Below are 12,991 nucleotides of genomic sequence, written 5' to 3' on the forward strand. Positions count from 1 at the left end.
AATGTGTAAGAAGATGAGATAAAGTGATGAACTCTAATAAAGTGTGAATCTGAAAAAATTGGGTATTGATGTAAATAAATTTGTATTATTTTGCTGTCTGGCAATAGATGGTGCTATAGGACATGTGCTGTTTAGACTCTACCAAAGCAGAATTATATATAATTCTATCTATCTATCTATCTATCTATCTATCTATCTATCTATCTATCTATCTATCTATCTATCTATCCATATATATATATATATATATATAAAACCTGTCCTCATGTTTTACTGTTACTGAAATGCTGATTTTACTGTGGTATATGGCCTGATAATATGGTACATGGGCTGATTATTTCTCTGGTTTATTTTTAGTCTTGCAATCACTGCACAAATATCACCAAAGTATGTAACACAGTCCCGATTTCAACAGTCCTAGGATGCTTGCCAAGTGTGGGTCCATCACAGTGCTCAAAAAACGCCATCGCTGTAGAAACTGTAACAGCCGTATGTCCTTAGCTGCTCTCTTTTTTTTATCCTAACAGATAGTATAGGATGGGAAGCCTCTAATATGGGGTCCACTCATGCTTGAGTGAGACCTGAGCGGTCTGAACTGCACAATCATCAGCATGGTGAATGTTGAAAAGTTCTGATGTACAGACAGAAGTACAGTATATGTTGATCATGGTTTGTCATGTCTCTCCCCTTTTCTTCTCCTTTTAACAGAAAGCTTGCAAATCATATTGTTTTGGGTTAAGTATGAATGTGACATGATTAAAACAATCCTGCCTCGATGGTAGCACTCACACAATTCTACAGTATTTCACTCTTCCTAACCGCCCAGGGCTATGAATACCATTTGCATATAGCACATATGCATACACATGCCAAGATCTTCCAAGAAAGCCAATAAATGACTGTCTTTGTGACATGTATTTGCTACAGCAATCCTTCTGTGATCATTATAGTTTAGTTCTGACTGGATCATGGACACATCTGTAATGACCATGAGATTATTAAAACTTGTTGAGTGGAATGTCATAGGAGGCAAGTGCCTGGTCCTTCTCTAGGCCATGATCATAAAGTCATTCACCTTATATATCTTTGTGTAGATAGAAATGGGTTCCAAACCTTATTTCTCCTTGACAGTTGAGCGGTTATTATAATGATCAGAAAGCCACCAACCATATCATAAGGTCTGTACTGGGTTTAGTGTGTAATACAATGCTTTTTTACTTTTACTCTTAGAACCTTGCAAGGTCAATAAATCAGTTAACCTATTTGGGTGAACTTGGATAACTACAGATCCTGTTTTATCCAGTTCTACACACAAGTAAAAATATATGGTACAAGCATATGCTATTAGGCCAAGAGTATGTGTTCCTTTCCCAGACTGTCACCACAAAGGTGGAGGCACATAACTGTTACAGATTCTTTGTATGTCTTTGTTGTAGCATTACAATTTCACTTCACTGGGCATAACAAGAAGGTCATAACATCACACATACAAATCCAAATGCCACATACACTCATGGAGCACTTTACTAGGAACAGCTGTACACTTACATTCATGCATTTATATAAACAGCCAGTCATGTGGCAGAGATGCAATGCATAAAATCAGAAAAATATAGAGCAACAGCTTATTTAAAAAAAAGAGTAATGTTCATACAGTATCAACCATCAGAAAAAAATGTGATCTCAGTGGTTTAGACTGTGGCATGAACGTTAGTGATGGGTCGAATATTTCTGATTGCTGATTTGGGATTTTCACACCCAACAGTCTCTAAAATTTATTCAGGATAGTGCAATAAAGAAATGACATCCAGTGATTATCAGTTCTGCAGACCAAAGTGCCTTGTTGATGAGCTGACAGAAAGGCTACAGTAGCTAAGGTAATAACTCTGTGGTGAGCAGAAAAGTATCTCAGACTGAACAACACATCAAAACTTGAGGGACTGCAACAGCAGCAGACCACATCGTTTTCCATTCCTGTCAGTCAAGAAGTAAAAGCTATGGCTGCAATGGGCTCACAGATTAAACTGGACAGGAAAATGTTTTATTCTGGTCTTCTGCTGAGGCACACAGATAGCATCCACAACCAAACCTGCCTTGTAACAACAGTCCAGGTTGGTGGAGGTGGTGTAATGGTGTGGTGAATGTTTTCTTTCTTCGTAAATATAAATCAATCATCGTTTGAATGCCACAGTTTGAGTATTGTTGCTGAACATGTGCATCCCTTCATGGCCACAATTGACCATCTTCTAACTTCTAACGGTGACTTACAGCATAGCAAAAGCAAAAGCAAAAGGTTTCATGAACATGACAGTGACTTCTGTATTTTTCAGTGGCATTCAGTCACCAGTTCTGAATTCAATAAAACACCTTTGGGTTGTGAGAGAATGAGAGATTCACAGCAGGAAAGTGCAGCTGCAGAATCTGCACTGAACTGTGTGATATGGTCACATCAACATGAACCAGAACCTCAAAGCAATGTTTCCACCATCTTGTAGAATGCATCCATGTAATCCATGTTGTTTTGAAAGCACACCGAGGCCCTACCCAGTATTAGTATAGTGTTCCTAACAATGCACTCAGTGAATGTACATGACCATGCTTTCTTAAAGTAAAGTCTAGGTTAACACAAAGACTACGCTAGGTTGCAATTTAGGTAACTCAGCACTGTGGCTTTAAACAAAGCTTGAAAATGTTATTATACCTTTTCATGCAAGGCTAATTATTAATAGTCCTATGGTGTTGATGTAAATTGTCAGCACCAGTATTTTGGCAAGCAATCAGCTATTCATATACAGATATGAAGTGAAATGGTCTCCCACCCCGTATTGTTCTCCTTGTCATTTAGGATATCATCCATCTACCATGAAAACAATTCCCTTCTATTCATTTGTCAAAGTCGTGCCAGCATTCATAACAGCAGATGCCAAAGTTGAACCATAGGTTTAGAATATCTGATGCATGCACCTAAACTTCTGCACCATAAACAACTCTGAGCTTTTTACTCATGTTGTGATGTGTTATTACAGTAAAGCAGTAAGCAATATGCTAGTGAGATACACAAAGCAGGCACGGTGACAAGGAACTTCCTGTTTTGAAAGTCTAGTGAAGCAGTAGACTGGGGGAGGCTGTATTTGTGGTTATTGTGTAAATTGTGTGTCGTTGTGATCACTGTGCACCTTCAGAGAAAAGCACAACTGAAACATTACTGGAAAAAGTGGATGTATTAACATCTTTAAAGGTAAACCAAATATTTCATATGACTCTTTGTTTATCTACTGAGTTATATTTATAGAAAAAGTCTAAAGTGGCATATTAGAGAATAGAGAATCACTTATAACTGTGTCTAGAAATTACTTTGTTGTCTTAGTACCTTCAAAGTGATCAAGGATTGCTTTTTTCAAAGCTGCTATAACTATAAATTTGTACGGGAAAGCCAGCCAAATTTATTTCTACTAGCCTACTAACGAGAGCCATGTCTATCAAAATATCTTACCAGTTTCAAGTCTGGAGATACACAAGTCATATCTTGCAGTATCATGCATTATCAGGGCTTGATATTTATACACTGAACTGGTCATTCCAGTTCGTTTAAGGCTACCCAAAGTCATATAAGGTCACCCATAAACAGCCAGAGGAGGTAATGTAGGAGGTAACTATAATCATTAATTTACCATCTAATAACATCCATTTCATATTTCAGAGCATTAAAATGTATTATTTCTCACTGATCTGGATACACATGACATGATCTGTTAGGCATTTTGTCTTTTTAAGTCACCGCATTGTCAAACAAAGCTATTAGTTTGTGCAGTGGGGAAAAAGCTCAGAGGGAAATGCTTCACCACTGTGAAAGTATGCAAGTATTACAGCCAGGAAAGTAATGGGTAAACCTTGGCTTTCCGGCGCTTAGTTACCCAACTTGACCAGATCTGACTTGAAGCCACTGCTTCAGTATTTTAAGTCACAAACATTTATTTTAGTGAGCTGACAGCTGCGAGCATTTCAGTTAAATATGATTGCTGAAGAATGCACAATGCAAAGCTTTATTTCTGACATGCATCTATGTGTCATAAACTCCATCAGTCTGTCTGATAAACAACACCTTATTATATAGTATAAAACAAAATAGGCTGTGTTAGTTATTTCTATTATAGCATGGTGTCCTGATTGTGTATTTCTCATTCCAGCTGTCTATCTAGTCCTGATTTGAATGAGCATTTTCTCAAGGGTGACTTGTGTTTAGTGTATTGAACATGTGCTATGGTGAAATTTACTAATGACTGATGTAAGTGACATCTTCCTTTATATTTCACTCAAATGCTTTTCCTGACTCAGATCTTGTGAACAAGCCTATCAAGTTATAGTGGGTGTGTCAGGCAAATAAACTGAGAAACAGTGTGGGGAAAAAGGCACACAGCACTGATATGTAATGCAATTCCAGTATCAGCTCTGGGTAACCGTGGTCTGTCTGCTATTGCAGCTGCTCATCTGCCAGGGTACATGACTCAGAAATTGTGTAACTGCAGGTGCAATTGAAGCCTTTATTCATCTGTATTGCCATCGATGAAAAAAAAATCCTGCTTTTTAAAGCCTGGAAAGTAAAAGTGGGCCATGCAGATGATATTAGGTCCATGCAGATGATATTAAACCTTTCTAAAGCAGCTCCTACTGGCTTTGTGTACATATCAAAAAGCTCCCTCTTTTATCTCTATGGAGTAAAACTGCTAAATTAAGAAATATGGTGTTTCTCTTGAGAAACTGCTATTTAATTTGTGAGGGGAAAAAAATATTATAAACAGAAATTTACATTGTCCCACATTTCCCTAGGCGCCCAGTAGAGGTCCTTATCTTCAGGGTCTCTTCCGCCTTTCACTAGCTGGCTCACTTCCTATAGCATGCGCCCCGAGAGTGATTTCTTTATGCACGCTGATTGGTTGAAAGCTTTGTTTAACTGTTTTCTGATTGGTCAACGTAATGAGACCACAAAGCCCATGCGCCCAAAAAGAGTTAGAGAAGCGGTTGAAATCTGCTCCACATTCACCACGCAGTTGATCTCTGAGGGGGGGCGTGCCGACTAAACCGACTCTTTTCTCTCTTTTATCATGACCTGAAGCGTATTGAAAAAAAGGGTTGTTGTTTTTTTGCGCTGTGAAATTAATTTGTGGGGGAGCAAATATTTTCGTCGTTTCGGGGTTTACAGCGTTTACGAATGAACTGCACCAGGTAAGAAGAGTGAGTCATGACTCCGGAGAGTCAATGAGTTAAAGAGTCGGGTTTGAGTTCACGGTGCGTTTCAAGTGGATTCAGTTCAGTATTAGTAACTTATTTTAAGAACCGATACTTTTAACCGTGTTATGTGTATAAGGTGTAAGTTAATCGTGTGGAGTGAGCGTTATATAAGCTCTCACAGATTGAGTAAAGTCAATCGATTCAAATATATAGTAAAAAAATCACTTTCACCTCTTTTTCACTTTCACACAGCTTTAAAATGTAAAATATAAACAGTTTAAATAAACATAAAGCCTCTTTAAACAGCTGTCTAGCCGAAATAACCATTAAGATGGAGTTTAATATCAAATAAATAACTAGCATGACTATATTTCACCTCAGTTTATTCTAATTCTTTTCTATTTTAGAACTTCTGTAAGGTTTCACCTGATCAGATTGTATTTCCTGTTTGCAGGCTACAGAGGTGCAGGACAAATGACTCTAATGTTAACATTTCTTTAAATAACTAAATATTTAGAACAGTTCTGAAAAGACTTAGCTGTAGATGTGTTTTACTGCTGCAGACTTTACTTTTGCTCAGCCCTTGCTTTACTTATTCATGTATGTTTTTTTTTTTTTCTTTTTTTCTTTTACAAAACAGAGTTTTGCACATCTTGAACCCCAGACCGATGCCATCTCCGATCATGCCTGTGGATGTGGCCATGAGAATCTGTCTGGCTCATTCTCCACCCCTTCGCAGCTTCCTTGGTTCCTATGAGCACTATAAGTCCAGAAACTTGGTCAAGCCCTTCAAGCCACTGAGATCATGCATCAGCTCCAAGACCAAGGTGGAGGCCACCAACCGAGGATGGAAAAGCCCTAAAGGCAAAGCTAAGAAAAGAGTGATTTTTGCTGACTCCAAAGGCATGTCACTAACCGCGATCCATGTCTTCAAGGACTTTGAAGAAGAGTCCCTCTTACCTACAGACTTGCAGTTTGAGATGTCCGACTTGGAGGAAGCAATTGTGGGCCTGAAGGTGGAGAAGGAGAATAGCTTTGTTTTGGACTTCCCTCAGCCTGCTGCAGACTACCTGGACTTTCGGAACCGTCTCAAGAAGAGCCTGGTATGTTTGGAGAACTGTGTAATCCAGGACAGATCTCTCATGGGCACTATAAAAGTTTGTAACATAAGCTTTGCGAAGGCTGTTCATGTCCGGATAACTTTTGATTCATGGAAAAGCTACGAGGACATTCCTTGTGTGTATATGAACAATGTTTATGGGTGCGCAGACATCGACACCTTTTCCTTCACCGTTGCTCTGCCGAGTTCTGTGCCGCACGAGGATCAGGTGGAGTTCTGCATCTCCTACAGCGCTAACGAGGAGACACACTGGGATAATAACGACGGGAAGAACTACAGATTGGCTCATGCAGATAATGACCACAACCAGACCAAACATGTCACTCAGAAAACAGTGTATGAAACCAGAAACACCAACAAAAAGCCTGAGATGGAGTTTGATCAGTTTGGGAGCCCAAGGACCTCTAGTGGTTTCTTTCCAGAGTGGCAGAGTTGGGGGAGAATTGAAAATTCCCCCTACTGGTGAGGGTACATGCTGCCTCAAAATGGTGACAAAAAAAAAGGCGTGTGTAGAATCACTTCTTGGAGGAGGTGCTAGAAATGCAGAATTTACCTGATGTAGAGTGAAATTCTACTAGTAAATAAATTTAGGGGAAGAGTTTAAATGACAAACTTAAAAAATGAAATGCTGAGCCTTTGACGCTGATCATATTGGATGTATTTCCTGTTTAAACTGTCCAGTGTTCAGAATTTTGGCAGATTTGGAAGTGAATTGAATTGAAACGTTTAGTCATTTTGAGTCAAATGCTAACTACCTTTAACACTATAAAACTGAATGAATGTAATTTCTCCTAACCTTTCTGTGCACTAAAGAATTCCCAAGGTTAGAATTGTGATGCAATAAATCCCTTATTTGCGGCAGTGCTTTAGAAAAAAAAATACAGACTTTTTTTTTTTTTTCCTTTTTCTTCTCCCACAAATAAGATGCACCTCTGAAACGTCAATGTCGTGCAATAGTTTGTGTCTAATAGACTCGATACGAGTTATTCTGTTGAACTGATGTCTGCAGCATCGGGAGAAAGAATTCGTCTTCCCCGCGGTCACTCTGAAACACCATGCGTTCAGCCAGGGGGGAACATCTGGCTGTTCTTCCATTATAAACCAAGAACTTTGCACTGTGTAAGATGCCTTTAAACTAAATAGCATGAAAGTGGAATCATTTGGTACAAGCTGAAGGTGCTTCATATTGAAGTTTATGTATTTTGTAGTACCGCTGTATTGGTCACCTTTCTTGCAGCAGAAGCAATAATCTAAAACGTGTATGTTATTATGGGCACGCGTGTAATATACTGCTGATCATGAAGCATTATTATCCATGCACCTTTTCCTCCTTCTGTTCAGTTCGTACTGTATAGCTCTTTATTGCACACACTTGACTTTCTGCCATGGTTCCTTTCTTCATGTATGCTGCTGTGAATTGTGTTTTTTTTTTCTGCATTATTTCATTTGTATGTGAGATGAAAATAAGGGATATCGAATGTTACCTGTTGCAAGTGTTGGTAAGTGTAGTACTCCAGATCTAAATGTGTGGAGTATTTGAGATGTGTTTCTCATGTCTGCTTCCTGTCCTCCGTTTAAAGGAACAACAGTCTGATCAATGTGAACGAATGAATGTGAATCATTTTAATGAAAATGGCTGACGTGTGTTAGCTGCTGTGTATTTTAGAGATGGAATATGTATGTTGATTGTGTAAAAGGGCTGGACACTGGTGTTTGTCTGTTTTCTACTGCAAGGAAAGTTGTCTGTCTACTTATTATTTAATTATGTGTTCCTTTAAGAATGAAATTAAATAAATGCAAAGTTTCTACTGTGGAAAGCTTCTGTGTCTGTTACTTCATGCAAACTGTCATTACGGGGAATGGGGACAGCAAGACAAAGATTTGCACCATTAACAAGTGGGAATGCAAACTAGAAGTGATGTAGTTAAGTGATATTACACAAGAATGAGCGAGTGCTGTGATTTGGGCGTAGACGCAAGTTGTACAGATAATCAAAGCCGTATTTAACGTTCAGTACAGCAGCATGATTGAGAGTGTGATGTTTAATTTTATGTAATTCTATTCAGAAAAATTTAACTTGGGTCACTGACATTTCAGATGTCGACAGCCCAGAAGTGCCAGTAAGTATCGTAAAGAACTCAGGCTAGAACTGAAAGTTAATGTAGTGAACACAGATGAGAGGCCTGATGCAATAAGAGGCCTGATTCAATACAACATTTGTCAGACTGTATATTTATAATCACACCCTGCAGTGTCACCCATATGAGGATGAGGTTCCCCTTTGAGTCTGGTTCCTCTGAAGGTTTCTTCCTTTACCGTCTAAGGGAGTTTTTCCTTGCCACTGCTGCCTGAGTCACCTCAGACTTACACATTGGGGATAAATTCATACACATCGTGAACTAAATATATCTAATATTAATCTTGAATTTTGTATTCTATTAATCTTTATATTATTCGTTATATTAACCTTTTCTTCTATGTTTATGTTCTGCTTTTAAAGCTGCTTTGAGACAATGTCAATTGTAAAAAGCACTATACAAATAAACTTGAAATTGAAATGCAATCAGGGAAACATACGAGTGCTCTTACACTAAATATCACCACTTGTCCAATCAAAAGCTGAACTGCACAATATGCCATCTGAAAGATTTGGTGGCTGCTCCAAAGGCACAATCACGTTCAATACTATCTCTTTTTACAAAGCATCTTGTGACAAGCTAGGCTAATATTTATATATAGTAAATCAACATAACTCTTGAGGCGCGTTAATGGACTGTGGATTAAAGCTCTTAGCTTTTAGAGAATCAGATGATTTTAAATGAAGGTATGAGAAAGAAGGGAAATGAGCTAAAGGCTTTTCTGTTAAAAAAAAAAAAAGCTAAAGGCTTTTCTAGAAATATAGGAAATATAGATTAGAACACTTTAGCGGAGACATAACAAATAATTTCATGTTTGCCTTTGTAGCAGTGAGTTCCGTTTACTTACTTTGTTGTATATTTCATAAAGGAAGTTGCATCATTAATGACGTTGTAACAGATCGCGTTTCCAACACAGAGCTCACTTACTGTAATGTCTGTTTTTTTTTTTTTTTTTTTCTTTCCTTTTTCTTTTTTTTTTTTATTTCACAAGGCTAGTCAAGTCACTGCCTCACAGCTGCAGTGTCCCCGGTTTGATCCTCATGTGTTTTCTCCCCATGTCTCTGTGAATTTCCTCTCTGTTCTCTGGTTTCATCCTACCTTCTTAAACATGACACTCGTTGGATAGACTATGCTATGCTAAATTATCTCAAGGTACAAATATGTGTGTGTGTGTGTGTGTGTGTGTGTGTGTGTGTGTGTGTGTGTGTGTGTGTGGATGGGTGTGTGTGGATGAGTGTGTGTGTGTAAAACAACCTAATATGACACTTATACTTTTAAGAAGACAATAGCGTATTATAATAGCTCTAATAGAAACGCCAATTAATATTCAAATTCTTGTTTAAAATATTCAAAAACTTGTAAACTTCCTGCATGTCTCTGTCCATCCTAGTGACCTCTCCCACACTCTTTCATTTAGTAAAGCTCTGCATTATTGCAAGTTATCTGATTAGATATGACACACTGGCAAACAAAACACTGATTAAAATTCCTGCTATTATATTTCACCTGTCAAATTGTCAGCTTTAATCTTAGACGAAGTGAAGTGTAATGATCCACTTATTTATGGAAATGGATCAAAATATATATATATTTTTTTTACACCACAGTGGTTTAACCATGCTTTCAGCCAGTCTATGAATTATAAATATATGGACTATAAAATATTCTTAATATAGTTAATAAACCTGTAAAGCTTTGTCCCATTTAGAGTTTACTCCTGCAGGTTATGTAGTGTTCACTGGAACCCATTTACAGAACATAAACAAATAAATATGAACCAGAAATAATAAAAAATATACAATTAATGGCAAAAATAAATAGATATGCTGTAAGTGTGAATACATAGGGTTTAATAAAAAAATATAACTTTGTTTTAATGTGGACCACTGTCAATCTTGTATCATTGAAATGAATAGTCTTCAGAAGCAAAAAGACACATCTTGCTTTTGGCCCTTTTACACTACACATATGCATGGTAAAATTATTGAATGTGTTATTCTCAATATATAGATAATATAGATAATATAGATAATATATCCAGGTATATCTTGTATAGATAATATATCCAGGTTCAAGAAGTGAGTCCCTTTCTTATATTGATTCCGAAACTGACTCAGATTCTAATTCTGAATTTCACACAGAGACTCTGAATCTTTTTGACATGGATACTAATTTTAATTCTTTTACTTATTCTGATTCATCATTACACACAAAACAATTCTAAGATATTCCAAATGAAATGTGGGTGCAGCACAATGGTGGGGTTCACATAGTAATAGTTACTCAATAGTAAATGAATGATCTCTGAAGTGTGAGTAAAAGCCAGATAGGTGTTTAGCTATGTGTGTGATTCTATTTAATACATCCTGTGATTAATACATCCTGATGTGAAATCTGGTGAATGGGGGAAATGACTAGTTTCAGAATAATGTTAGCGTTTGCATCAGAAATGTGTCAGGGTGTCACCTTTCTGCTAATTGGAACAGACACTGATCTGTTAGTGTTGACTGAGGTGAAAAAACTATGAGATAGGTGAGCATGGCCAGACCTGTCATTCCCCACACAACGTGACTGCTGTCATGTTTGCAGTGTATCAGCCATGTCTGTGTACTTACAGTGCACATACACTTGTACATGTGCACACAAACACCCACACACACACACACACACCACACACACACACACACACACACACACACACACACACACACACACACACCACAGTCGTGAATCCTATCATATACATAAAAATCTGGGTCAAACTAAATTATGAGTATTTCATCTGAGAAAACTTGACACTGTCGATATATTACAATGCAGAAATGTAAAAAAAAAAGCAGATAAACTTGCCTGCTATTGATCTGTGTCTAAACATGAACAAACCCAGTATTGACTTTTGTACTGCTCATGATAAAGGCTGCTTTCAATCAATACAACATACACATTTCCACTCAAACGTATTCTTTTCTATATATAATGATATTTGTTTTTGTTATTAGATATATGGCTATTTTATAGATTTTATTCAGTGTATGTTTGTGTTGGTTAATCCTCGGCTCTGCTGTTTAGTGTGCAATGATTTGTTAGATAACGCTAAGCAGCATGGGTAAAGTAGGACACCCAGTGGGATTACCATGCCCCAGAGTAGTCTGGTTCTTCTAACACAGGATGTCAGGATCATTAGAGATCCAGCACGAGCTCGGGGACGTGACCTGAGTGCGTCACAATCGCATTGACTGGTCACGACTATGTGGATTAGTGAAAGTTAATCCAGCGTTGAATGGCTTCTGTGGCTTTGGGATAGGGATTTCACTATTTGGGAAAGTCCGGCAGTATTCTGTATGGTAAAAAAAGAGGCTAAGGGCCACTGAGAGTGTATAGAATAGAAGCCTTTATTTTTGTCATATCTACATTACAGCACAGTCACATTCTCTCTTGGCATATCCCAACTTGGGTTGTGCTCAGCAATGATACAGCACCACTGGAGCAAAGAGGGTTAAGGGCCTTGCTCAAGGGCCCAACAGTGGCAGCTTTCAGTGCTGGGGCTTGATCCTGATCCTCCAATCAACAACCCAGAGTCTTAACTGCTTGAGCCACCACTGCTCTGTAATGTATTACCATTACTAAGAAGCTCCAAAGATAATAAATGTTTTTAGTGACAAGTGACATACAGCTAAGTATGGTGACCCATACTCAGAATCTGTTCTCTTATTTAATCCATCCAAAGTGCGCACACACACTTGCTCAAGGGCACCTCACTTGTGGCTGGCCCAAGACTCAAACCCACAACCTTAGGGTTAGGAGTCAGACTCTCTAACCATTAGGCCACGACTTCCCCTTTATGCTACAGCATTATTGGATTCTCAAAGCTGATTGGCCAGCTGTTTGTTATAGCTCACCAACTATGACAATAGTTTTAGTAGCTGCAAGTCAAATCATAAAAGTTTTATATTAGTATATTTGTACTATAGTCAACATACACATGGACTTGTAGGGTGTGGCACATAATCTATGACAAATAATAAACTGATTTTTTTTTAAAGCGTTGTAATTTAACAAACAAGATAAAAAAAACTGTTGTTCGTTGTTTTCTGTAAGGACATGTTTACTTGACATTTTTGAAAAGAGTTGTGAGTGTGAGAGTTTGTATCAGTCGGTATGTTTATGCTGCACCAAACCTTTCAGAAGGGAAGGACTTTGTAGTTTGTCTGGAGCTTATTTTGCAGCTATATGTGAAAGACATGTTATTGGATTGTTATAGAAGTGTGACTAAATTACTAATAGGTGTTTGTGAATTATTTTTATTTGAGAATTAAAATCCTTTTTTTATAATACAGGATGTTTCATGTAAGTTTTTTACTCTTTTCATATTGACTGCTTACATGCTCTAATATTATCCCTGAGATACAGCTGGTTCAATATTGACGGTTTGGACTGATCTTCCTGGCCACAAAACAGTGGTGCTCCCACTGTGTGCCGGCTTAAAGATCAGCGGTAAGTTGTT

At 37.8% G+C, this 12,991-nt stretch overlaps 1 protein-coding gene across 4 annotated transcripts; it reads left to right on the forward strand.

Annotated features, from left to right (window-relative positions):
- The first annotated feature begins 3,080 nt into the window (after positions 1–3,080).
- ppp1r3cb (protein phosphatase 1, regulatory subunit 3Cb) lies at positions 3,081–8,162 on the forward strand. Of its 4 annotated transcripts, none has more exons than XM_027177676.2 (2): positions 3,081–3,238; positions 5,870–8,162. In XM_027177676.2, exon 2 carries the CDS (start codon positions 5,898–5,900, stop codon positions 6,813–6,815), a length of 918 nt encoding a protein of 305 aa, XP_027033477.1. In that variant the 5' UTR covers positions 3,081–3,238; positions 5,870–5,897; the 3' UTR covers positions 6,816–8,162. The 4 variants fall into 4 exon arrangements, with proteins under 4 accessions (XP_027033477.1, XP_027033478.1, XP_027033476.1 ...); XM_027177677.2 differs by lacking the exon at positions 3,081–3,238 and adding an exon at positions 4,978–5,286; XM_027177675.2 differs by lacking the exon at positions 3,081–3,238 and adding an exon at positions 4,990–5,223.
- Positions 8,163–12,991: the final 4,829 nt, after the last annotated feature.

Source organism: Tachysurus fulvidraco, chromosome 8 (assembly GCF_022655615.1).
Source record: "Tachysurus fulvidraco isolate hzauxx_2018 chromosome 8, HZAU_PFXX_2.0, whole genome shotgun sequence".
Classification (NCBI taxonomy): domain Eukaryota; kingdom Metazoa; phylum Chordata; class Actinopteri; order Siluriformes; family Bagridae; genus Tachysurus; species Tachysurus fulvidraco.